This window comes from Pongo pygmaeus, chromosome 20 (assembly GCF_028885625.2).
Source record: "Pongo pygmaeus isolate AG05252 chromosome 20, NHGRI_mPonPyg2-v2.0_pri, whole genome shotgun sequence".
Lineage (NCBI taxonomy): Eukaryota > Metazoa > Chordata > Mammalia > Primates > Hominidae > Pongo > Pongo pygmaeus.
The window spans coordinates 50,660,063-50,687,202 of record NC_072393.2 but is presented as its reverse complement, the minus strand read 5'-3'; the positions used below and the strand labels follow the sequence as shown (position 1 = coordinate 50,687,202).

General features: G+C 51.7%; 1 protein-coding gene across 1 annotated transcript; it reads right to left on the bottom strand.

Annotated features, from left to right (window-relative positions):
- Positions 1 to 2,053: 2,053 nt before the first annotated feature.
- Positions 2,054 to 13,329, bottom strand: CEACAM16 (CEA cell adhesion molecule 16, tectorial membrane component). The gene is made up of 7 exons (XM_054463619.2): positions 13,220 to 13,329; positions 10,985 to 11,117; positions 8,771 to 9,115; positions 8,149 to 8,427; positions 6,579 to 6,857; positions 4,288 to 4,614; positions 2,054 to 2,276 (listed from the first exon to the last, which is right to left on the bottom strand). Exons 2-7 carry the CDS (start codon positions 11,019 to 11,021, stop codon positions 2,266 to 2,268), a joined length of 1,278 nt encoding a protein of 425 aa, XP_054319594.1. The 5' UTR covers positions 11,022 to 11,117; positions 13,220 to 13,329; the 3' UTR covers positions 2,054 to 2,265.
- Between the last annotated feature and the right edge of the window lie 13,811 nt (positions 13,330 to 27,140).

The window sequence follows — 27,140 nt, the reverse complement described above, 5'->3', positions numbered from 1 at the left end:
TATACTTCTCTGTTTTTTTTTTCTTGATCACACCTGCAAAAAGTCTGTCTATTTCATTGACATTTTCAAAGAATCAGCTTTAGGTTTTATTGGCCATGTTTTGTTTTACATTTCATCTATTTCTGCTTTTACCTTTCTTCATTCCTTAGCTTTTGTCTTTGGTTCATTTTGTGGACTTTTTCTAGTTTCTTGAGTAGAAAGCTTGTTTTATTCATTTTCAAGTCTTTTTCCTTTAGTACTCTCAATGCTTATAAGCTATCATTTTTCTCTTCAAGGATGCCATATCCCACAGGTTTGATGTATATGATACTTTTACTGTCATTTGATTCTGGTTGATATCTTGTATTTTAGGTGCTTCTGTAGTCCAAGTGTTACTTTTTTTTTTTTTTTTTTTTTTTGACGGAGTCTCGCTCTGTTGCCCAGGCTGGAGTGCAGTGGCGCGATCTTGGCTCACTACAACCTCTGCCTCCCAGATTCAAGCAATTCTCCTGCCTCAGCCTCTTGAGTAGCTGGGATTACAGGGGCATGCCACCACGGCTGGATAATTTTTGTATTTTTAGTAGAGACGGGGTTTCACCATGTTGGTCAGGCTGGTCTTGTACCCCTGACCTCGTGACCTACCCGCCTCGGCCTCCCAAAGTGCTGGGATTACAGAGGTGAGCCCCCACGCCTGGCCCCAAGTGTTACCTTTTATTTGTAAAGTTTAACATTTTTTATGAGATGTAGTCTCTCTGTTGCTCAGGCTGGAGTGCAGTGGTGCGATCATGGCTCACTGCAGCCTCAAATTCCTGGGCTCAAGTGATCTATAGGCACGCGCCACCATGTCTGGCTAATCCCAGTGGTATTTAAATTTAAGGAATTTTTTTTCCAATTCTATAGAAATTTTGGGGGAGACGAGTATAGCTATTGAATTGGTATCTATAGTTGGTTTTATTTATTTATTTATTTTTAAAAATAGAGACGGGATTTTGCCATGTTGCCCAGGCAGGTCTCAAATTTCCGGGCTCAAGCGTTTCTCTCACCTTAGCCTCCTAAAGTGTTAGGATTACAGGCATGGGCCACTGTGCTGGGGCTATATTTGTTGCATTTCTATTTTAAATATTAATAATAAGTTGACCTGCCATGTAAACTTGTATTTGAAGAAAGGGCTCTGAGGCTTTTAAAAATGGTTTGGAAAAGTCTGGTCCATCTCAAGTCAACACCTTTTTACTGATGGGCAAATTGAGGCTCTGGTGAATCTGTGGCAAATGCAGGATTATGATCCAGATTTTATAACCCTCATTCTGGAGGTCTTTCACCACCCATCACCCCAACTCAACACAATCATCCCCAAAAGGGCCTTTCTCGTCCCTGCCCAAACCTGTCCTTCTATTCTAAGCCTGGACTCGGCCATCACCAGTCCTGACCAATGCCAAGAGCCTCTTTCCAGTGGGGCATTGCGGCTGGGTGGGGCCTGTGGCTCCCACTAATGAGGAGAGTTAGAAAACACACTCATTCTGGCCCCCACTTCCCAGCTCTCCACTCCTGGCCTCTACCTCTGTCCCGCTTGCATTCATCCATCCACAGGGCCTTTCCTGTGGCTACAGAGGGATGGAGATATTGTCAGGGTTGGGCAGGTAATGTTTGAGAGACATGCGGGGAATCCCAGGACAAAGTTGTGTCTTGGTTAAATGGGTGAGGACTACCAGAAGGTGATGGAAGTCTTCTTGCGAAATATGGTCATTTCCTGAGCACAAGCAGCCCTGTTTCAGGGCCCAGGTAACAAAATGAGGTGCAGTGTAGGGGAGAGCCATGTCCCACAGAATGCTGGTGCTCCAAGAGGGGCAGTCCTTGGCCAGCTGGGGAGCAGGACTCTCACATATAACCTGGAGCACTGCGGGAGGGGCACAAGGCCCTGGCATCCAGCAGTGGGGTGTGGAGCACGGTGATCTGGGTCCATCCTCCTGCACGTGCACACCCAGACTGAGAAAAGTCTTGGGCGGGAAAGGAAATGAGTGTGGCCACCCGGAAATGGAGGGGCTAGCGGTGGTGGAAGGAGAGGCTGACACACGTGTGCATTAACCAGGACGTTTATGGCGTTGGTGGCTCCCCAACAGCTCAGCGAGGGAGTGGGGCCCTGTGGCTCTAGCTCTAGGGTGGAGGCAGGAGAACAGCAGGACCACAGCCCGGCATCCTCGCTGGGGGGGAGCGGTTCCCACTCAGAGGGCGAGGACCAGAGGATGGTGCGAAGAGCTCTTCTCTCTGGACGTCTCCAGGATCATGCTGTCACCCCAGGGCTGTGGGGGCATATGGGGCGAGGGGGCGAAGGAGGCTGTCAGAGAGATGGAGGACCAGGTCCCCAGTGCCCCCACCCCTTCTGCTCCCCTGCCCACCCGGGCCACCCAGTGGCCCAATCCACCCCATGCTCATCCTGTGCCAGGTTCAGGTTCAGGAAGGTAGCGTTGGTCCTCGTGCGAGGGAGGGAGGTTGACTGTGAGAAGAAAGAATGGGTGAAAAGGAATCCTAAGCCTTTGTCGGGGTGGCCTGCTGCCACTGAACAGCATTTTCCCCTAACACTGACCCAGAAAACCAGGGTTTGATCAGTGAATGGATAAAAGTGGGTGACTGGCAGTGGTTGAGTCCTTGATCCTGGAGATTTCCAGTGATAGGGGAGGCACCATCCCGGACTCAGGGACATGGCTTCTGAGAGTGCTCTGTCTGCTGGGGGAGGCAAGATTCCAGACTTGGGGAATGATCTCATCCCCAGTGTCTGAGAGCTAATGGGGGAAACCTGGCCCTGCTGTAGGGACATGGACTCAGACCTCTGGGGATGCTCAGTCAGATGGAGGAGACATGGACCCTGACTCTGGGAGCTCCCAGTCTGATGGAAGAGATATGCTCCCTGATTCTGGGAGCTCCCAGTCTGACGGAGGAGACATAGACCCTGACTCTGGGATCTCCCAGTCTGATGGAGGAGACATGGTCCCTGAGTCTAGGAGCACCCAGTCTGATGGAGAAGACATGGTCCCTGACTCTGAGAGCTCCCAGTCTCACGGAGAAGACATAGTCCCTGACTCTGGGAGCTCCCAGTCTGATGGAGGAGACATGGTCCCTGCCTCTGGGAGCTCCCAGTCTGATGGAGGAGACATGGTGCCTGACTCTGGAAGCTCCCAGTCTGATGGAGGAGACATGGTCCCTGCCTCTGGGAGCTCCCAGTCTGATGGAGGAGACATAGACCCTGACTCTGGGAGCTCCCAGTCTGATGGAGGAGACATGGACCCTTACTCCTGGAGTTCCCAGTCTGATGAGGGAGACATAGTCCCTGACTCCGGGAGCTCCCAGTCTGATGGAGGAAACATGGTCTATAACTCTGGGAGCTCCCAGTCTGATGGAGGAGACATGGATCCTGACTCTGGGAGCTCTCAGTCTGATGGAGGAGACATGGATCTTGACTCTGGGAGCTCCTAGTCTGATGGAGGAGACATAGTTTCTGACTCTAGAAGCTCCCAGTTGATGGGGAGACATGGTTCCCAACATCTGAGAGCTCCCAGTCTGAGGGAGGTGACATGGTCTTCAACACTTGGGAATTCCCAATCCAATGGGGGAGACATTGTTCCTGACTTCTAAGAGCTCCCAGTCTGATGGGGAGACATGGTCCCCAACATCTGGGAACTTCCATTCTGTGAGGAGACACAACTTCCACACCTAGAAGCCTCCATCCTAATGGAGCAATCATCCTTATTTCACTTTGAAAGAGAAACTCCGCCATCTGATGATAGAAACTTTGCCCTCACAATAATAGAAAGGAGGAGACATGATCCCCACTGCATAGGATCTCCCAGTCTGAATAGGGAGGCCTGATTCATCCTTATTCTCTGCCTGCAGTCTGATAGGAGAGGTAAACTCCCATAATTAACCCATTACCCCAATATGGACCCTATGTTTTAGGGTCCACCTGTCTGCAGGAAAAGGATGCTCCACCATCAAACTATGCCTTCTCTTTTAAAACCTTCAGTCTGCTGTACCTCTTATTTGAGAAAGAAGCCATGGGGGTCCCCTTTAGCAACCCTCAGTCTGATGGAGGAGACTTGTCTACCCACAGTGTAGGTCATTAGTTTGATAGAAGAGGCAGAACCCTATTTGGGGACCCCCAAGTTAGATGGAGGAGACAAGGTTGCTTCCTTCAGCCTGATGGGGACGGGCATCCATCTTTGGTCTATGTCCCCCAGCCTGACGGAGGAAGCAAAGGCTCCTTTTGGGAGCCCTTATCTAAAAAGTGGCATGCCTTGCCCCTTCCCACACACTCACGGGCCACCTGCAGCTCCACTTCCAGTGTCTCAGTCTTGCCCTGCACTGTGACGGTCTTGAGTGTGTAGCGGCCAGTGTCTGTGAGGTTCAGCTTCTGCACCAACAGCGAGCAGTTGGGGAAGCCCACCTCCCGGCCTGTGTGCGCGGGGCCTGCAATCCAGGTTCCTGACGGCAGCTGGCTGAGCAGCCGGTTGGGCTCGGAGGCAGGCCCGCGGTACCAGGCGTAGACCAGCAGGTCCTTGGGGTAGCCCTGCACGGTCAGTGTCACGTCCTGGCCCTCCATTGGCTTGGTGGGCACGGGCACGATCATCATGGCAACTGCTGCAGCTGGGAAGAGAACGAGGGGGCTGGGTCAGTTTGGTCTGCATCTGGCATGGTGTCCCCCTCCCATCCCTTGCTGGCCTCCCCCCAGCTGGCTGGCACTCCCCATGTAGGGTGCTGGGAAGGAGACTGAGGAAGGAGGTGACTTGTGTGGTGGTGGAGGTGGATTCTGGGTCCCAATAGTGTCTGCTGGAGTCTGTGTCTCCCCTATCAGACTACAAATTCCCAGCCTTTGAGAGGTGTCTCTCCCATCAAACTGGAAGACCCTAGAGGGTTGGTCATGTCTCCTCCATCAGATTGGAAATTCCCAAAATATAGGGGCCATGTCTCCCCTATCAGAGTGGAAATCCCAGAAAATGGGGACCATGTCTTCCCCATGAGATGGTTGAGACTTGTGTCTGTCAGACCGAGAGACCCCAGAATGTGTAAGCCATAGCTCCTCCATCAGACTGAAAGATTCTTGAGGGTGAGAGCACGTCTCCTCCATCAGACTGAAAATTCCTACAAGGCGGCAGCCCCGTTTCCTCCATCAGATGGAGAAATTCTAAATTGTTGCTGAGTTTTTCCAATCAAGTTGGGGACCCTGGAAGTTGGAGGGAAATGCCTATTCCATCAGACTGGAAATTCCTAGAAAGTGGGGACCTGTACTCCTCCATCAGATTAGGAGTACCCCAAAGGTGGATACCCCATCAGACTAGGAATGCTCAAAAAACAGGGCCATGTCTCCTGGAGACCAAGTCTCCCCATCAGAAGGAAATTTCTCCCCAAGTGCAGACTGTGTCTCCTCCATCTGACTAGGAACTCACTGAGGGTAGGTTGTCATATCTCCCTCATTACTGACATGGAGGATGAGGCATTGCCTCTTCTCTTTGAGCAGCAATTCCTTGAATAAGGGAGCCATGTTTCCCTGTCCCAGGATCATCTCTCCAAGGACAGAGGCCATGTCTCCTCCATCAGATTAGTATCCCAAGGTGGAGGGAGGGTGGCGTCTCCTTTTCTTCTGTTTCTCTCCCAGCACCTGCCACAGAGTTGCTGACAGTACTAGAAGCCCTTGGGGGCACTGTATCCACTCCCTGCACATACCTGCATACCTTGGACACCCCCCTTCTTGGCCTGCACAGACAGGGGCTTGGGGTAGCTCCTGAGGTCATCTGGTCCATCCCCCTGTCTCCTGTCAAGACCAGCTGCCAAAGCCCCAGATGAGTGGAGCAGGAGTCACACTTACCTCTGGGGATGCCATTTCTGCTTTGGGTGAAAATCCACCCCTTGGATGAGACCCAGCCTGTTAGTGGGAGGGAGGGAAGGACCATTCCCCACTGTCCCCCGGGGTGATGGCCACTTGAGAAGGAACTGAGGTGGAATTAATGAGGCCTTAATGTTCAAAGCCACCATCCCCGGAAGATGAGAAAATGTCGCCTGAGGATCCCAATGGCTCTGAAATGCCACCTGCCTGCACTGCCCCAGCCCTCAGGTCATTTTAGGACAGAAGCAAGATGACAATGCCTCCCCAGCTCTTTCTCCGTTTGCCAGCAATTGGCTGTGATTCTCCAATTGTGTGTGTGTGTGTATATGCCCGTCATCTGGGTCAGATAACTGGGTAGTCTAGTTGGCCGCACAGAATTTCAGCTGTCTGTGTGGCGGGGTGGGGGCGGGTGGTGGGTCAAGCCCCTAAACAGCTGGTGACTGAATTTAGAACAGTGGCACCCACCTGAAGTGACATCTGAGTGATTTTCCACTCTGTCAACCCACAATGGTTTGCCATTTGTTCTCTAGGTGAACAGGACATGGGCTGTCTCTCTTTAGACCCAGATGCAAACAGATCCGCTTGATATGCCACTTTGTCACAGCTCATGAATGAACTGTGAATTTACCATGTTCCAATTCTCTGTTGGGCAAATGATGGCTTAACCTTCACGGCCTGATGAGGCCTCCATGGGGATTGGGGGGTGGTCAGGCTGGGGGTGACTCACCAGAGAGCTTGACCACGACTGAGGCAGATCCAGATAGCAGGGTCTTGGTGTTCTTCACAATACATGTGTACGTCCCCTCCTGGGTGGCTGTCATGCTGCTGATGTTGAGGTGGTCTTGGCCGTTCTTTAGGGCCTGCCCATTGAAGGTCCACACATACTCGGGCTCTGGGCAGGACCTGGACACGCACCACAGGGTGAGGGACGTGTTGAAGTCAACTTTGATGGTGCAGCCTGTGCGGGTGGTGGAATCCTGGAGGATGGCCACACGTTCTGGGCCAACTGTGGGGGCAGGAGGGAGATAGATGGGGCAGTAGAGGGAAGGAGGAGTGGAGGTTGGTACTCCTGGTTTTCTCTCCACCAGGCTAGGTCCCTGGGAATATCTTGGCCTAGTGGAGGGGGAAAAAAGCTCTGGCCTTAACTCTAACTTGTTCTAGGATCTTGAGAATCACTCCCTCTCAGAGGATCTCAGCTTTCTCTTCTGTAAAAAGAATGTGTTGGGCCAGATAACATTTCAAGGTATTTTTGAAATCTATGACTCCATTAACAAATAAAAAAAGCCTAAATGATTTTTTTTTTTGACAAAGCCATTCTAAGAGTGTAGAATTCTAGGGCTTCAAGAATTGGTGCCTCTAGGTTCTAAGGTTCTAAGCTTCTAGAAATCTATGTTTCTAAGATTCTAGACTCTAAGATTTCAGGATTAGATTCTAAGATTCTAAGAATCTCTGCATCTAGAGGTTCTAAGATTCTCAGAGCCTGGAAATCAGTGCTTCTGAAGTCTGGAATTCTCTGGTTGTAGGATTCTAGGATTCTAGGCACTAAGTTTTTCTATATCATGGGTCCTCATGTACCTCGGTGATTTATTTTCCCAGGACTCCACACTGCACATCTGCTGCTCCTGGGAATGACTGCATCCTTTGGTTATGTTGTTAAATTTTGTGTCCCCTCCCATTACACTATTCCCTCCCCTGCTCCCTTTTCAAGCCAATTGGCCCTGTTTCCTTTCTCTGTAGATATTGCTCCTAACTGAAGGATTATTCAATAGCAAAGGTGGTCTGTAGAAGTCCTTTAGGATATGGGGCAAGTGTATTTTTTTTGTTTGTTGTTGTTTTGTTTTGTTTTGTTTTTTTTTTTTGAGACAGCATCTTGCTCTGTCGCCCAGGCTGGAGTGCAGTGGTGCAATCATAGCTCACTGCACCTGCAACCTCGGCCTCCGGGGCTCAAGGAATCCTCCCATCTCAGCTTCCTGAGTGACTGGGACTACAGGCATGTGCCACCATGCCTGGCTAATTTTTATGTTTTTGGTAGAGACAGGGTCTTGCTATGTTGCCCAGGCTGGTCTCAAACTTCTGGGTTCAGGTGATCCTCCCGCCTAGGCCCCCCAGAATGCTGGGATTACAGGCGTGAGCCACTGCACCTGGCCAGGGCAAGTGCACTTTAAGAGGGGCCCCTGGTCCCCAACCCCAGCTTGCCTGCTGACTCACTGTGTGCCCTTGGGCCCCCTCTCCTGGCCTGTTTCTCCATCCATGAGGTTTGGACACTGGGTATCTCTGGTGGGGCCAGGAGGACTCACAGTACACCGTCAGGTTGATGGGCTCGCTGCGGCTGACACTGACCGGGTTCCACACCTCACACTGATAGGCGCCGGCCTCCTCCCGGCGGATGCCATGCCTGGCCAGCACCCGGCCGTCAGGGGACAGGCCCATGCGGAGAGCGACGGGCAGGGCCCCACCGTTGAAGAACCAGCGGACCTCGGCGGTGGGGCTGGGGCTGCTGCACATAAGGCGCAGGGTGTCTCGACGCTCCACCAGGGCTGTGCTGTTGGCCAAGACTGTGGGCTGGGCCAGGATCTCTGTGGAGGCGAGAGAGAGAGGGGGAGGGGGCCGGGCACCGCCTGCTCCGAGGGCCTTCCCTTCCCCGGACAAGGGGCATGGCTGGATTGTGGCTGGGCCCCTACACCCTCAGCTGGAGGGACAAAGAATGGGTTTAGGAGGCAGGTCTAATCCTGGAGGCCATCCTGAAGGAGGTGAGCATTTTGAGGTTATTTTAGAAATTTTTTCCTTGATGGTTTCCTTGATGATTTGTTGGAATTTTTTTTTTTTTTTTTTTTTTTTTTTTTTTTTTTTTAAAGAAGGATTGAGAAGGAGATGGGAAGGCCCGGCTGGGTCAGAGGGGGGCGTTGGGGGGTGTCTCACCATGGACCTGCACGTGTCCGTAGCCCACCTCAGTCTGCAACTGCCTGTTGAAGGTCTGCAGGATGTAGGTGCCTGAGTGCCGGGGCAGGATGCCCTGGATGTCCAGGCTGCCATCGGGGCGCACAGCCTCCCGCCCCGTGTGGGCCGGACCAGGAGTCTCATCGCCTGTGCTCACGATGTAGCTGGCCACCAGGTACGACACGCTGAGTGTGGGCCCCGCATACCAGTTGTAGGCAAGCAGTTCCCCCGAAAGCCCGTGGACGACCAGCGTAACGTTGTCCCCTTGGGTTGGCTGGGCAGGCTCCAGGGTGATAGAGATCTCGGCCCCCACATTCAGGAATGTGGCTGAGAAAGAGGAGTCAGAGGGGTTGGATGAGGCAGGTTTGATCAATCGCCCCATTTGACAGAAGAAGAGACTCAGGCTCGGGGCACGTCCCCAGCCCAATGTCCTCTGTGTAAATGAGGACAGGTAAAACCAGGATTTGAACCTGCAACTCTGACTCTCAACATCTTAGCCACCTAATCTTTCTGGGAGTTTATCTGCGTGGCTTCAAGTACACCGTCTTTCTCTGTTTCTGTTCTTCCAACTCTTACATGGGGATGACAGGTCTACCTGCCTCGTAAGGTTGTAAGGATTCTGTACACATAACATGCTTACAATGCCTGGTATATAGTAAGTGCCCAATACATGTTAGTCAGATGCAGGAGCTCAGTCCCAGGGAGGGACTCAGTCCGAGGGAGGGAGGCGTGTGTTGTGAGAATTGGGTTTGATGGATTGTGCCAAGGATCTAGCATCACATCTTGCATACAGCAAGTGCAAAGCAAGTGCTCAGCCCACAGGACCTGCGGCTTTAAGCCGGACCCAAAGGGTTTTCCCATCGTGACAGTCACCAAACTAAGTCTCACGAGATCCGGCTGCGTATCCAGCCCAGCTAATTGTATGGCCCCACGTAGGACGTCAGGGCCTGCCCCCTGGGTCCTGACTCCCAGTCTGGGGCTCTACCTCTGCCTCTCCAAGCTCGCCTACAGCGGAAAGTAGGGGTAAGATGAACACACTGCACCCCTTTCCTTCTCAACCAAACAGATTAGCCCCAAGCCCGATGAGCTGGTCGGGGCTGCTTGGGTTTGAATGACGTGTGGTTTGAATGCCTGGAACGGGCGGTTGTGACAGTTCTCACGTAAAAAGGACTTACATGCCTGGCCAGCTTTCTGGTACTTTCCAGCTGTTAGAGTGTGGGCTAGGAGTGAGGGGCTCTGGGTCTAGCCCTCAGTCCTGCCACTTTCTGGCTGTGGGACAGCGGCCAATGATTTCATCTTTCTGAGCCTCCCTATGAAGTGGGGTTTTCTCCCTATGAAGTGGGGTTCATGTGTGGGCCTCCCTTATAGGTGGTTTGGGTTTTTTTTTTTTTTTTGAGATGGAGTCTTGCTTTGTCGCCCAGGCTGGAGTGCAGTGGTGCAATCTTGGCTCACTGTGACCTCCACCTCCTGGGTTCAAGTGATTCTCCTGCCTCAGCCTCCCGAGCAGCTGGGACTACAGGCATGTGCCACCACACCTAGCTAATTTTTTGTATTTTAGTAGAGATGGGGTTTTACTATGTTAACCAGGCTGGTCTTGAACTCCTGACCTCAGGTGATCCGCCCGCCTCGGCCTCCCAAACTGCTGGGATTACTGGTGTGAGCCACCTTGCCCGGCCCCTCATAGGTGGTTTTTAACACACGAGAAGCTCTCAGAACAGCTCTGGGCACACAGCATATATGGTGCTGCTTATAATGACCTTTACATGACCCTGTCAGTGAGGCTCCATTCATAGGTAGGTACACAGAGGCTGAGAAGGGAAAGGCAACTGCCCCAAGATACATCTTCCAGGAGAAACAGCTGCTGGGAAGAGTTTAGCCTCGTCAAGTCTTCCATAGCTGATAAAACAGAAACCCGCAGGAATGAAGGAGTAACAGCGGCTCCCTTGTCCTGGCTCGTGCCCTGGGCTCAGAAATCTCCAAAGCCCACCCTGAAAACCTCTCTGGGTGGCTGTCCCCAGCCTGCCCAATGCAGATGCCTCTTGGAGGGGTAAACTGTGCCGGTGTGAAGCAGGGCTGCCCTCCCTCCCTAGCATGCTGGACTTCTGCTCACACCTTCCCTCTCTCAGACTGGGGGTCCCCTCCCCTCCCTGGGGTCCTCCAGGGGCTGAGGTGCTGGGGGGTGCCATTCTCGCTCACCACTGAGGAGCAGCCAGCTGTACTCAGTCAGCGCCATCTTTCACCCCAAACCGAGTCTTGGAGATGGTGGCGTTGAAGTCCCAGTGCTCGGACTCCCTTCCTGGTTGGGGCTCGGCTCCGTCTGCCGCAGGACCTGGGAGGGTTTGGTGATTTGGAGCCAGGGGAGATCACCTGAATTTGGAGGGATCAAGTCACCAAGGATCTGGGGCCCGGTTTGGGTACCAGGGTGGGTGTGGCGGGCACTGGCCAGAGACCATGACCTGGGCAGGCCTCCTGGGGCAGCCGCCTAACCCTCTTTGTGCTGAGGGCCTGGATTTGGTACTGGGAGAGGAACCAGGTTGCCGAGGAGAAGAGAGGAAAAGTAGGGGAAGATTTTCGGGTAGTTCTTACCAACCACCCAGGCCCGTGGCCTCCTCAGAGAGCTTGGGAGTCACCAAGGAATAAAATCAGCAAAAGGTGACTGCACCTTTCCCAGCCCCACCCAGTGCAGGGGACCTACAGGTGTTGTCTCAGTGGATGGCAAAACAACCCTGTAAAGTGGGCACCTTTAGGACCTCCCTTTGCAGATGGAGATGAGCCAGGTGGGGACTCCCACTTGTCCGGGTTCCTGCAGGGAGAGGGGATTTGAGCCCTGCTCTGTGTGCAAACCCAGACAGAAGGGCAGGAAGCTGTATGGCCATATGCTTTCTTTGGGGCTCTCCTTCTTGTTGGCTTCCTGCAAAGTGCTCAGAAATTCACATTCTCTTTCTCCCACTTCAGAGGCCTTGTTTTCCCCTCTCTGTCAAATAGGCGTATTTGGAGGCTTTGGGGCCAAGGAGAGCTGAGTTTTGACACCAGCTCTATACTTACCCAAAGTGGGGCTGGGGACAGTCCCTTGTTGAGTCTCCATTTATTATTCTGATAAATAGAGATGATGGCCGGGTGCGGTGGCTCACGCCTGTCATCCCAGCACTTTGGGAGGCCAGGGCAGGTGGATCATTTGAGGTCAGGAGTTCGAGATCAGCCTGGCCAACATGGCGAAACCCCATCTCTACTAAAAATAATAATAATAAAAATAGCCAGGCGTGGTGGCAGGTGCCTGTAGTCCCAGCACTCTGGGAGGCTAAGATGGGCAGATCACCTGAGGTGAGGAGTTTGCAACCAGCCTGACCAACATGGCAAAACCCCGTCTCTATTAAAAATATAAAAGTTAGCTGGGTGTGGTGGCTAACGCCTGTAATCCCAGCACTTTGGGAGGCCGAGGCAGGTGGATCACAAGGTCAGGAGTTTGAGACCAGCCTGGCCAATATGGTGAAACCTCGTATGTACTAAAAGTATAAAAAATCAGCTGGGTGTGGTGGTGTGCACCTGTAGTCCCAGCTACTCAAGAGGCTGAGGCAGGAGAATCTCTTGAACCCGGGAGGCGGAGGTTGCAGCAAGCCGAGATCACACCACTGCACTCCAGCCTGGGTGACAGAGTGAGACTCCATCTCAAAAAACAAAAGCAAAAACAAAAAATAAAAGTTAGCCGGTCATGGTGGCACATGCCTGTAATCCCAGCTACTAGGGAGGCTGAGGTAGGAGAATCGCTTGAATCCAGGAGGTGGAGGTTGCAGTGAGCCGAGATCCTGCCACTGCACTCCAGCCTGGGTGACAGAGCAAGACTCCATTTCAAAAACAAACAAAAAAATAGAGATGATATGGACCCTACTTTAGGGTTGTTGACAGCAGTTGGTGAGATGCTACAAGTCAGGGATTTAAGCCAGGGCCTGGTGGACGTGGGTCTGATTGGTATGACTGTTATTAAAAGTATAGGCTCTGGCCGGGCGTGGTGGCTCATGGCCGGACGTAGTGGCTCATGCCTGTAGTCCTAGCACTTTGGGAGGCCGAGGTGGGTGGATCACCTGAGGTCAGGAGTTCAAGACCAGCCTGGCCAACATGGTGAAACCCTGTCTCTACTAAAAATACAAAAATTAGCTGGGTGTGGTCACGGGCACCTGTAATCCCAGCTACTTGGGAGGCTGAAGCAGGATAATTGCTTGAACCCTGGGCAAAAGAGTGAACCTCCATCTCAAAAAAAAAAAGTATACGCTCTGGACATAGTTCCACTGTTTCCTACCTCCAGGACCCTGGGCAATTTATGGAATCTGCCAAGCCTCAGTTTCCTTGTTTGTAAAATAGGGAAAACAATAGTACTCACATCACAGGGCTGTTGAAAGGATTAAGTAGATAACACGTGTAAAGTACAGTACTTACCATGACTGGCACAGAGTAAATGCTCAGTAAATCACTCATTCATTTATTGGACAAATATTGAATGAGCACCTATTGTTTGCCAGGTGCTGTTCTAGGCGCTGAGGATGCAGCCGTGCACAAGACAGATGAAATCCCTGCCCTCGGGGGCCGACATTTGTGGAGTAAATAAAGGAAAGGTAAATATCTTCCACGTCAGATTGAAAAATAAAGTCAGAAAGGGGGTTTGCCATTTTATTTTTTGTAGAGATGGGATCTCGCTATGTTGCCCTGGCTGGTCTCAAACTCTTGGCTTCAAGTGATCTTCCCACCTTGGCCTCCCAAAGTGCTGGGATTACAGGCGTGAGCCACTGCCCCTGGCCTGGTTTGCTACTTTAAATTGGGGTGGAGGGAGGGTAACAGGGAAGGTGTCTCTGAGATAATGCTGGGAGGGACTTGAGGGGGTTGTGGTGCCAGAGCTGCTGATAGCTGTGTTCTTATCACCTGCATCCTGATGGCTTCTGAGTCCTGGTTCCTCTGAGGCCTCTGCAGCCTGCTTCCGGGCGGGGGGCCACACCTGTGCTCACCTGTCCTGGTTTGCCTCCAGCACTGTGTCCTGGGCTGCCCTCATGGGGCAGGCCTCCGACGAGGAGGAGGAGGCCCTGAGGAGGTGTGGGTGAGGCCAGGTGAGAGGCACAGAGGATGTCCTGGCGCCTCCTGCTCCCCCCGCCGCCACCTGTGACCTCACCTCACTCTTCTCCGTCCTGGCCCAGAGCACTGGGACCTCATCCCAGTATCAATCAGGATGCCTCCCCGATGTCCCTGGGCACCGCTCACTCACCTTGTCCCAAACTGACCTTGGCATCTTCCCCCAGAAGTGTTTCTTCCCCTGGTGCCCTTATCAGGGAAGGCGCCACTACCCATCTCATCACTGGGAAAAGAGACCTGGGGCCTCATCCCTGATGCCTCCCCCTATTCCCTGAACACGCCACCCCTTCTGGCAACTGACTCTACGTGTATCTTCTCTCCCTCCCTGAAGCCCCTGCCCTGGTCTAGGTGACCACCCCACCACCCCACCTTGCCTGGGTCCTCCCGTCTCCCCACCAGCCTCCTCCCTAGTCTCTGGCCCTGGTCTCCCCAACTCCCATTGCCCCTCCACATGGCAGACAGAGGCTCTTTCTAAAACAAAAACCTGCCTCTGCCCCTCCGTGCTCAGAACCTGCTGTGGCTCCCCGGTGCCCTTGGGAGGAAGACCAGGTTCCTCACTGTAGCCCAGGAGGCCCTGCCCGGCCTGTCTCCTGCCCACCTGACCAGCTACATAGAACACCACTTGCTTCCGGGAACCCTCTGCTTCAGTTCTTCTGCCTCATTTGCACTCTATCCAGAATATCCCTGCTTCCCTCTGCTCTATTCCACTGCCTTCCCCAAACCCCGTCCTCCAGGAAGCCCTCCTGGACTTCAGGGCCTGGTATTCCCTGTCCCAGCCCTGACTGCCTTGGGTTCTCGCTGTCTGGGCCTGGGTCTTTTTCCTCCACTGGCCTGGGAGCCTCAGCTGGGCACGGCTGGGCTGTCACCACTGTGTCCCCAGCACTGCCCAGCAAATCACCTGGCACAGAGCAGAGGCTCAGAGCATGTTTGTGGAACTGGACACCAGGTGTGGATGACACAGAGAGAGGAGTCTTCAGAGAGGCTCAGGTTCCTGGTGATCCTCTGTCTGCCTGCGGAGTGTGACCAGGCTGGGCTCTAGAGGCCCCGCAGCGTCACACCCACCCTTCCCAGTCTGCCCCCATCCTCCACCTCCCTGGCCCCTCCTCTGGTGCTCCCGGCTGCGAGCCCAGATCCTTGGTTCAATCAACAGCTGCAGGCTCTTTAGCACTTGTTGTGCGCCGCCCAGCTGGGCAGAAAGCAGACGGGGTTCTTGTGGGTAGGGGCTTTTGCCTGTTTGTGCAGTGGGTCGGGGGTGGTCATGACACTGACTTCCCTGGGACTCTTCTGAGGATCAAAATAGGCACATGGAGCGTTCAGTGCTGGGCCTGACTCAGAGCACGTACTGGGGATACAGCGGTCGTTGTTCCTCCACCATTTGACAAACGTTTATGGAGCACCTACTATGTGCCGGGCACTGCGCTAGGCGCTGTGGGGTTACAGCCATGAATAAGATAGACATAGAGCTGACCTATTGATTGGGGAGACAGTTAATAGACAAATACAAACATGAGCAGTATTAGAACAGGCGGGGACAATGCTATGAAGAAAAATAAAGCAGGGGAAGGGATGGAGGTGGTCGGGGCACTGGTTTATGCAGGGCAGCAAGGCGACATTGTCAGAGCGACATTGGAGTAGAGGTTCAATAAGGGGGGCCAGGCGCAGTGGCTTACACCTGTAATCCCAGCACTTTGGGAGGCTGAGGTGGGAGGATGGCTTGAGCCCAGGAGTTCGAGACCAGCCTGGGCAGCGTAGAACACGTCTCTACAAAAAAATTTAAAAATCAGCCAGGAGTGGTGTTGCACGCCTGTAGTCCCAGCTATTCGGCAGGCTGAGGTAGGAGGATCGCTGGAGCCCAGGAGGTTGAGTCTGCAGTGAGCTGTGATCTCATCACTGCACTCCAGCCTGGGCGACAGAGCAAGACCTTGTCTCATTAAGAAAAAAAAAAAAAAAAGCACGCACACACACACAATAATGTAAAACGGATAATCAGTTTTTTATATTGATTCTGTGCTGAAATGACATTTTGCATATGTTGTGTTAAATACATTCACTTCACCTTTCTTCATGAGATGAGGCTGGGAAAGGTTGAGTTGTGTTCGTGGCTCCACTCTTGCTCCTGTTGGGTAGTGCTGAACCAGGCAGGAGGTGGTGGTGGCTGAACTATGGGAGAAGTGGTCAGCTTGTAGATGTATTCTGCTGATATCATTCTTCTTCTTCTTTTTTTTTTTTGAGATGGAGTCTTGATCTGTCATCCAGGCTGGAGTGCAGTGGTGCGATCTTGGCTCACTGCAATCTCCACCTCCCGGGTTCAAGCGATTCTCTCACCTCAGCCTCCCGAGTAGCTGGGATTACAAGCACACTCTGCCATGCCTGGCTAATTTTAATATTTTTAGTAGAGACAGGGTTTTGACATGTTGGCCAGGCTGGTCTCAAACTCCTGACCTCAAGTGATCCACCTGCCTTGGCCTCTCAAAGTGCTGGGATTACAGTTGTGAGCCACCGTGCCTGGCTCATTATTCTTTTTGACAGCTTCAGCTTTTCCTGTTATCCATCTCCCCGCTGCCCACCCCCAAGAAAACCCATTTTGCGGACCAGTAAACTGAGGCCCCGGGCCATTGCCTCATAAGGTTGGAGCAGATGAGTCTTTTCGTCTCTGCACAGCCATCTGGGGACACGGGTCTATGACCTTGTTTGGTCAGGGTCACCCCTTGCCCGCCCAGCCCTCTTGTCTCACCAGTCACTTAGTTCCCTTGGGAGCGGGAGGGGGGCTGGGAACTCCTTTATCTCCTCTTCAAGACCCTGTCCACCACCGACATCGTCAATATATATTAGATGAACACGTCGGACTTGGGCCTCCGTGTTACAATCCTTGTCCCGTCCTCCCTGGGCAGCGATAGGGAGGCCTTGAGACTGAGGGTTTGGCTGGAGCTAATCTCTTAGGCTGAAGCAGGTTTCCGAACCCCTTTCAACCTCCCCTTATCTTGGGCGAGGCAGAGGGGGCCGTCATATTTGCTCAGGGTGTGGCTTCCTGTGCCGGCCTGGCAAGGCCTGGAGTTGGCTCTGGCTGGGCCTGGAGAGGTTGTTCTTGGGGAGAAAGGACCAAATGTCCCCTTAATTCCTGACCCTAGAAAGAACACCCAGGCAGCCAGGCGCGGTGGCTCACGCCTGTAATCCCAGCACTTTGGGAGGCCAAGGCAGGTGGATCACCTGAGGTCGGGAGTTCGAGACCAGCCTGACCGACATGGAGAAACTCCGTCTCTACTAAAAAAAATACAAAATTAGCCGAGTGTGGTGGCTGGCACCTGTAATCCCAGACACTCAGGAGGCTGAGGCAGCAGAATCACTTAAGCCCGGGAGTCAGAGTTTGCTGTGAGCCGAGATCGCACCACTGCACTCCAGCCTGGGTGACAGAGTGAGACTCTGTCTCAAAAAAAAAACCAAAAAACAAGCACCTAGGCTTCCATGGAGAGGAGGCAGGTGGATCGGAGAAGCTCCAGACCTTTCCATAGGCTGTTCCCTGTGCCTGGATACCCGTCCCCACCCTCCTCACCTCATTCATCTGGGTTTTTCCAAGCCATTCAATCATTTAACAAATATTTGTCAAGCATGGACTATGTACCAGGCTGTTTGCACAGACACATCCTTTCCTTTGTTGGGCTAAATCCTATTGGAGGGAGATGGGCAATAATAATAATAATAAAAAAAAACCTGATATGGCATTTAATGTCAGGCAGAGATAAAAGCTATAAAAAGTAAAATAGGTCAGGTGCAGGGGCTCACACCTGTAATCCCAGCACTTTGGGAGGCCAAGGTGAGCGGATCGCTTGAGGCCAGGAGTTTGAGACCAGCCTGGACACCATAGTGAGATCCTATCTCTACAAAAAAATACAATAATTAGCCAGGCGTGGTGGTGGAGTGCACCAGTAATTCCAGCTACTTGGGAGGCTGAGGTGAGAGAATTGCTTGAGCCTAAGAGGTGGAGATTGCAGTGAACTGAGATTGCACCACTGCACTCCAGCCTGGGCAACAGTGCGAGATCATGTCTCAAAATAAATAAAATTAAATAAAATAGGGCAAGTGGATAGAGAGGAGCAGGGGTTGCTGTTTTAGTTTGGGAGGTGGTGGTGGCCTGAAGGAGGCGACAGAAGAGGGAGCCTGTGGGTGTGTGGGAGGAGAGTGTTTTTGGTAGAAGGTACAAGTGAATTCGAGGTCCTGGGGCAGGAGGGGCTTTGATGAGCATAAGGACAGCAGGGAGCCTGGTGTGACTGGAGCTGAGTGAGGAGCAGCGGAAAGTGGGAGAAGGTGGTCAGAGGGGGACCAGCCACCTAGAGCTTTTCTGGAAGGTGCTGGAGGGGAGGAAGTGAAGGGCAGAGTTAGGGGGATGGAGGCCAGCAGAGAGTGCCAGGGTTCTCTGGGGACCCTAAAGGGACCTGATTAGGGGTTCCTTCCTCTCTCTGCACCTCATTTTTCCCTTCAGGAAAGTGGGAAGGGGTTGGACTTGGATTTAGAATTATGGTTAGGCCTGGGTTGGGCATGGTGCCTCACTCCTGTAACCCCAGCATTTTGGAAGGCTGAGGTGTGAGGATTGCTTGAGCTCAGGAGTTTCAGACCAGCTGGGGCAACATGGTGAGTCCCATCTCTACTAAAAACAAAATAAAAAGAAAGGCCGGGCACAGTGGCTCACACCTATAATCTCAGCACTTTGGGAGGCTGAGGTGGGCAGATCATCTGAGGTCGGGAGTTCGAGACCAGCCTGACCAACATGGAGAAACCCCGTCTCTACTAAAAATACAAAATTAGCTGGGCACAGTGGCACATGCCTGTAATCCCAGTGACTGGGGAGGCTGAGGCAGGAGAATCGCTTGAACCCAGGAGGCAGAGGCTGCAGTGAGCCAAGATCGCGCCATTGCACTCCAGCCTGGGCAACAAGAGTGAAACTCCATCCCAAAAAAAAAAAAAAAAAAAACTAATTAGCCAGGTATGGTGGCACATGCCTGTAATTCCAGCTACTCTGGAGGCTGAGGCAGGAGGATCACTTGAGCCCAGGAGATGGAAGCTGCAGTAAGTTGTGATCATGCTACTGCACTCCAGCCTGGGGGACAGAGTGAGACTGTCTCAAAAAACAAACAAAAAAAAGTTATAGAATTCTTTTCTCATTCCTTTAGAATGGTTAAAACAATTTTTTTTTTTTTTTTTTTTTTTTTTGAGATGGAGTTTCACTCTGTCCTCCAGGCTGGAGTACAGTGGCACGACCTCAGCTCACTGCAACCTCTGCCTCCCGGGTTCAAGCGATTCTCCTGCCTCAGCTTCTTGAGTGGCTGGGATTACAGGCGCATGCCACTATACTCGGGTAATTTTTATATTTTTTTCAGTAGAGATGGGGTTTCACCAGGTTGCCCAGGCTGGTCTCGAACTCCTGACCTCAAGTGATCTGCCTGCCTCTGCCTCCCAAAGTGCTGGGATTATAGGCGTGAGTCACCGCGCCAGGCCAATGGTTAAAACAATTTAAAAACCACTTTTTATTATGGGAAATTCTACACACCCATCGAAAGCAGAGAGAAGAATAGTGTCTCCCCTCACAACCACATATCCATCACTCAGCTTATGGGCAATCTGGTTCCCTCTCCTCATCCACGGCCCTCTCCTGTATTATTTGAAAGCAAATCCCAGCCATCAGATCATTTTATAGCTATTTCCGCCTGTATCTTTAAAAGATAAGGACTCATTTAAAAATAACACACTCACAATGCCATCATTTCACCTAAACAGTGAACATAAAAATCAACAATTCCTTAATATCTTCAAATGTTCAGTGTTCGAGTTTTCAGTTGTTCAGCAAAGCCATGATTTCTTTAATAATATCATAATTCCTTTTGGGCAGCCATCACTCAAATCTAATTTTAGAACACTTTTATCACCCTGGGAAAATTCCCTTCTGCCAGGATCAAAAAGTGGTTCAATATTTTGAAATTTCTGCCTCAGCAGTGAAGTGCTTTCTTCTGACGGAAACTTACCTGGAACCCCAGTGTGTTCAACATATAAACAACACCTCAACCCACACCTGTCCACACCGCCCCCCCCCGCCCCCCTGGTACAGGATCCCCATCCAGGGCTGTAGGCAGACCCCGGGGGTGGGGGAGCTGGTGGACAGTGGTGAGGAGGCTGTGTATACCTCTAGTGGTCTATCTACGTTCATTGACCCTGTGACCCTAGGACCCCACACAAAGCCTTTTTGCACACAGAGTAGAATCGGGAGGGCAGGGTTTTCCCCGTGAATCATAGTGACTCTTGGTCATGGCCCAGCCCACTTCCTTCCCTGCCACCAACTTACTCATTTGTAAAGCAAGGAGCGACAGCCCTGAGAATCTAGGGTGTACCAGGGCTCGTGGGAAGAGGAGGTGGCAGAGGGAAGAAGTGTGCCCTGGTGGGCAGAACTTGGGTGGAGAGAGCCTGGGAGCCGGGGATGGGCGTGGGGGGGCGTCTTAGTTCCAATCAAGGACACTGGTCTCAAGCTAATTAGGCCAAACATAAACACGGTGCCTGAAATTCCACCATCAGCGAGACCTCCTTTGGGTTAAGCATCACTCTCTCCCCTGTGCCCTTTGTAGAGGGCAGACACCTCTGCTTGGACACACAGACCCCACTTGAATGGGCACGGGTTGCAACTCGATTCACCTTCCTTTCAGGCTGGGATGAGCAGAAGACAAATTTTCGGCATTAGAAAGACTTTGGTTTTGTTCTCAGCTTGTCCACTGATACCCTGTGTGACCTCACTTTTTTTTAAGACAGAGCCTCGCTCTGTCGCCCAGGCTGGAGTGTGGTGGCACAATCATGGCTCACCGCAGCCTTGACCTCTTGGGGTTAAGCAGTCCTTCCACCTCAGTCTCCCAAGTTGCTGGGACCACAGGCATGCACCACCACGCCTGGCTAATTTTTAAATTTTTTTGGCCCAGTGCAGTGATTCACTCCTGTAATCCCAGTACTTTGAGAGGCCGAGGTGGGTGGGTCACTTGAGGTCAGGAGTTCGAGACCAGCCTGGCCAACATGGTAAAACCCCTGTCTCTACTAAAAATACAAAAATAAGCCAGAAATCGCTTGAACCCAGGAGGCAGAGGTTGCAGTGAGTCGAGATCGTGCCACTGCACTTCAGCCTGGGTGACAGGGAGAGGCTCCATCTCAAAATAAATAAATAAATAAATAAATGTAAATAAATAAATTTTTGTGTGTGTGCAGACTGGGTCTCGCTATGTTACCCAGGCTCATCTTGGACTTCTGACCTCAAGCGGTCCTTCTGCCTTTGCCTCCTAAAGTTCTGGGATTAAAGGCATAAGCTGCTTTGCCCAGCCAGCTTCACTTACTTAACCTGTTTCCTTATCTGTAAAACGGGGATAATCACAGTAGTAGGTTGGTGCAAAAGTAACTGTGGCTTTTGCCATTCCTTTTTTTTTTTTTTGAGACGGAGTCTTGCTCGGTCTCCCAGGCTGGAGTGCAGTGGCACAATCTCAGCTCACTGCAGCCTCTGCCTCTCTGGTTCAAGCGATTCTTCTGCCTCAGCCTGCCGAGTAGCTGGGATTACAGGCACCTGCCACCACGCCCAGTTAATTTTTTGTATTTTTAGTAGAGATGGGTTTCACCATTTTGGCCAGGCTGGTCTCGAACTCCTGACCTTGTGATTCACCCGCCAAGCCTCCCAAAGTGCTGAGATTACAGATGTGAGCCACTGCGCCTGGCCAATTTGCCATTACTTTTTTTTTTTTTTTTGAGACAGAGTTTCACTCTTGTTGCCCAGGCTAGAGTGCAATGGTGCGATCTTGGCTCACCACAACCTCCGCCTCCTGGGTTCAAGCGATTTTCTTGCATTAGCCTCCCGAGTAGTTGAGATTATAGGCATGCACCACCATGCCCAGCTAATTTTTAGTAGATACAGGGTTTCTCCATCTTGGTCAGGCTGGTCTCAAACTCCTGACCTCAGGTGATCTGCCTGCCTCGGCCTCCCAAAGTGCTGGGATTACAGGCGTGAGCCACTGCGCCTGGCTTTTGCCATTACTTTCAATGGCAAAACTTCCCTCACAGAACCGTTGTGAGGATATCAGTGAATAAATGTAAAGCCCTTAGCACAGTGCATGGCGTATAAGTGCTCAATAATGTTTATTATTAATTATTATTATTACTTTGAGTTCCAGGTCATCTCCCCTACTAGACCTCAAGCTCCCTGAGAGTAGGAGCTGGGCTGGTTTATCTTCACCTCTCTCATGCCAGTCAAGTTCATGTAACAGAGTTTGGTGATAGTAGTTGCTCAATAAACGTTTGTCAATGAATGAATGGGGACTGCTAGGTTGGGAAAGGGAAGGACGTGTATAATGAGCATCCACACTCCTTGGGCCTCTGCCTTGTGCTGGTCAGTGCTGGAGCCCCTCAGTGATGGAGATAGCACTTGTGCTTATAGGGCTGATAGTTCAGCGGGACAGACCCATCCCCAGGCAGTGATGGCCCAGAGTGGGCGGGGCTGGGGTGGGTGAGCTCACAGGAGGGATCTGACCCAGCTTGGAGGTCAAGGAGGGCTTCCTGGAGGAGGAGGTGTGTGAGTTGAGACTTGGAGGGTGAATGGGGTGGGCAGGAAGAGTGGAGCTGTGTGCCTGGGGGTGTGCAAGGGCCTGGAAGTAAGATGGAACACAGTGTGTGGGGAAACAGAAAGAAGTTAAATCTGGTGGACTGTAGACCAGGGGTGAGGGTGAGAGGGTGGTGGGTGCTGAGAGGTGAGACTGAGCGTCCCCTGGACTTTGCAGGCGTTGGAGGCTGTGGTGAGGAACTTGGACTCGAAGGCACTGGGGAGCCATGGATGGTTTTGAGCAGGAAGGGGCTAGGTTGAGTTTGGGCTTTAGAAAGATCCCTTGGGCTGCTCTGTGGTAGGAGAATGGGAGTGGGGAGCAGTCCAGGTGGGAGGCTGGGGCAGGGAGGGGAGAGAAGCTGCCTGGCCCAGGGCTGGGCTGCAGGTACAGGGGAAGGCCAAGTTCAAGAGGCCTGCAGGGCAGGGCCTGGTGCCTGCAGTGAGAGTGGGGAGGGAGGTGTCCAGGTTTGGGGTTGGACAGCTGGATAGACTGTCTGGGTTCCCAGAGGGGTAAAAAAAGGGGCAGAGACGGGGTGGGCACATGGGGGGCTCAAGGTAGCTGCCGCGCTTGTGCATGAGTCTGTGTGGTGCTCTGCTGCCCCCTGCTGGCTCAGGGCTGACGCTGTTTTGCAGCAAGTCTGGCAATAGTGACGACCCAATAAGCACAAACCCCAAACAGTGAAAGAAGGTGACATTTCTGGAGTGACAGCGAGTCAGGTGCTACAAGGAGCACTACGTTCACTGTCCCCATTCCCACACTCCGACCCCGGTCTCCAGCTATCCCCTCCTGCTGACTCAGGACAGACCTGTCAAACCCGCCTGCTTTCTCTCCCCACTCCCTCCCTCCCTCTTTCCCTCCCCGCTTGCTTTCTCTCTCTTTCTTTTCTTTCTCCACCTCTTCCCCCCCCACTCCTCCTCCCTCCCCCACCCCACTTCTCTCTTTCTTTTTAAAAATATTTTGCGAATCTGGCAGCCCCTGAACCAGAATAGGTTCAGAAAGGCTCCACCCTTTCTTCTTTTTAAAACAGTTTTGAGGTGTAATTCACATACCACACAATTCATCCATGTAAAGTATACAATGCAGGCTGAGTGCCATGGCTCACACCTGTAATCCCAGCACTTTGGGAGGCCAAGGCAGGCAGATCACTTGAGGTCAGGAGTTAGAGACCAGCCTGGACAATATGGTGAAACCCCGTCTCTACCAAATACAAAAATTAGCTGGGCGTGGTGGTGCATGCCTGTAATCCTAGCTACTCAGGAGTCTGAGGAGGGAGGATCACTTGAGCCTAGGAGGTTGAGGCTGCAATGAGCCCAGAGCGCAACCACTGCACTCCAGCCTGGACGAGAGAGCAAGACCCTGTCTCTTAAAATGAAAACAAAACCAAAATAAAGTGTACAATTCAATAGCTTTTAGTATATTCACAGAGTTGTGCAGCCATCATTACAATCAATTTGAGAACATGGCTGGATGCAGTGGCTCATGCCTGTAATCCCAGCATTTTGGGAGGCTGAGGTGGGCGGATTGCCTGAGCTCAGGAGTTTGAGACCAGCCTGGCCAACATGGCGAAACCCTGTCTCTAATAAAAACACAAAAATTAGCCAGGTGTGGTGGCATGCACCTGTAATCCTAGCTACTTGGGAGGCTGAGGCAGGAGAATCGCTTGAACCCGGGAGGTGGAGGTTGCAGTGAGCAGAGATCATGCCAGCCTGGGCGAAAGAGCAAGAATCCATCTCAAAAAACAAAACAAAAGAAAAGAAAACAAAAAAACAAAAATTGAGAACATCCTATCACCCCTAAGAGAAAGCTTGTATCCACGAGCAGTCACTTCCCCATTCCACCCTCCCTCCCAACCCAACAACTACTACATCCACTTTCTGTCTTGACGAATTGCCTGGGCATTTCATAGCAATGGGATCCTACCATATGGAGTCCTTTGCGTCTGGCTTCTTTCACTTAGCACAGCATTTTCAGGGTCATCCTTGCTGCAGTATGTGTCAGGGCTTCATTTCTTTTCATGGCTGAATAATGTTCCACTGGATAATACAGCCATGCGTCACTTCATGATGAGGATATGTTCTGAGAAGTGAGTCCTTAGGCGATTTCATTGTTGTGTGAACATTATAGAATGTGTTTACACAAACCTAGATGGTAGAGCCCGCTACACACCTAGGGTATAGGTACAGGCTATTGCTCCTAGGCAACAAACTTGCATAGCCTGTGGCTGCACTGAAAACTGTAGGCAACTGTAGCACAGTGATAAATATTTGTGTATCTAAACATAGAAAACATACAGTAAAAATACCGTGCCGGGCGCGGTGGCTCACGCTTGTAATCCCAGCACTTTGGGAGGCCGAGTTGGGCGGATCATGAGGTCAGGCGATCGAGACCATCCTGGCTAATACAGTGAAACCCCGTCTCTACTAAAAATACAAAAAATTAGCCAGGCGTGGTGGCGGGCGCCTGTAGTCCCAGCTACTTGGGAGGCTGAGGAAGGAGAATGGCTTGAACCCAGGAGGTGGAGGTTGCAGTGAGCCAAGATTGCACCATTGCACTCCAGTCTGGGCAGCAGAGTAAGACTCTGTCTCAAAAACAAAAACAAAACAAAACAAATAAACAAAAAAACCCATTCATCTGCTCATGGACATTTGGGTTGTTTCTACCTTTTGGCTATTGTGAATAATGCTGCTGTGAACATTCACACAGAAGTGTTTGTGTGGCCATGTCTTGATTTCTTTTGCAAACCTGGCCCTGTTGCAGTGTGCACAACACCCCTGCTCCCCACCCTCCCATTGCGTGAAGCAGTCACCCAGGAGTTGACCCTCTCCAGCACCTCTTGAGCATGCCAGTTCCAGTAGGTTCTTAACACCTGCTCCATTCCTTCACAGCATCATCATCCCTGACATTATGTTCCATATGTTTGGTTTTTCTGTGGCCTGTCTCCCACTAGAAGGTCAGCTCTCCAAAAGCAGGCATCGCTGCCTCATTCATGGCTGTCTCCCCAGAACCTAGAATAGGGCTGTCCACAACAGATGCTCAATAAATGTTCGTTGAATTGATGACCAAACCAATTATTGGCACACTCTTCTCTCCAATCCCCGGTATCCAAACCAGAACCAAATTCTGTCAATGTTTTGTTCTAAAGTGTTGCTCTGTTGCCCAGGCTGGAGTGCAGTGGCATGACCTCGGCTCAATGCAACCTCTGCGTCCCGGATTCAAGCGATTCTCCTGTCTCAAGCTACCATCACTCCCGGCTAATTTTTGTATTTTTAGTAGAGACAGCGTTTCAGCACGTTGGCCAGGCTGGCCTTGAACTCCTGACCTCAAGTAATCCATCTGCCTTGGTCTCCCAAAGTTCTGGGATTACAGGCGTCTGCCACCATGGATTTCAGTCCTCCTGTCCGCAGAGCCAGGAGTTTGAGACCAGCCTGGCCAGCATGGTGAAACTCGTCTCTACTGAAAATACAAAAAAAAAAAAAAAAAAAAAAAAAAAAAAAGTAGCTGGGTGAGGTGGTGCGCACCTGTAGTTCAGCTACTTGGTAGGCTGAGGCAGGAGAATTGCTTGAGCCTGGGAGGCGTAGGTTGCAGTGAGCTGAGATCGCGCCACTACACTCTAGCCTCAGCGACAGAGCAAGACTCTGTCTCAAAAAAGAAAAAAAAAAAAGAGAGAGAAAAGATGGAATCCCCTCACACTCCTAGCCCTGAGCCCTGGCTACCTGGCTGACCTGGTTGACCCTCTTAGCAAGGCAGTCACAGGCCCAGGCATTCGGTGTCTGGAGCGGTCTGAGGATGGAGAAGTCTCCCAGAGAGTATTTGCATACTGAGTCAGCATGAGACGCAACTTCTCCTTCTGTGATTTCTTCCTCATCCTCTAGATTAGTTTCCCGTTTCCTGTAAAAAATTGCGACAAATTTAGTGGCTTAAAACAACACAAGTTTGTTATCTTATAGTTCTGGAGGTCAAGAATCCAAAATGGGTCTCACTGCACTAAAGCCAAGGTTTCAGCGGGACTGTGTTGCTTTCTGGAGGTTCTAGGAAGAGAATCCATTTTCTTGCCTTTCTTCAATTCTCATTTTTTTTTTTTTTTTAGACAGAGTCTCGCTCTGTCACCCAGGCTGGAGTGCAATGACGCAACCTCGGCTCACTGCAACCTCCGCCTCCTGGGTTCAAGTGATTCTCCTGCCTCAGCCTCCCCAGTAGCTGGGATTACAGGCATCCGCCACCACGCCTGGCTAATTTTTCTATGTTTAGTAGAGACAGGGTTTCCCCATCTTGGCCAGGCTGATTCTTGAACTCCTGACCTCAGGTGATCCCCCTGTCTCGGCCTCCCAAAGTGCTGGGATTGCAGGCGTGAGCCACCACCCTCGTCTCTGATTATTTTTTTTTTTTGGTAGAGACGGGGTCTTGCTATATTGCCCAGGCTGGTCTCCAACTCCTGGCCTCAAGTGATCCTCCCACCTTGGCCTCCCAAAGTGCTGGGACTGCAGGTGTGAGCCACTGAGCTTGGCCCTCTTCCAGCTTCTAGAAGGTTCTTGCATTCCTTAGCTCATGGCCCCCTTCCGTCTTCAACACTCACAGTGGCCCACGGAATCTTTCTCACACTGAATCATTCTGACTCTGAAGTGCTGCCT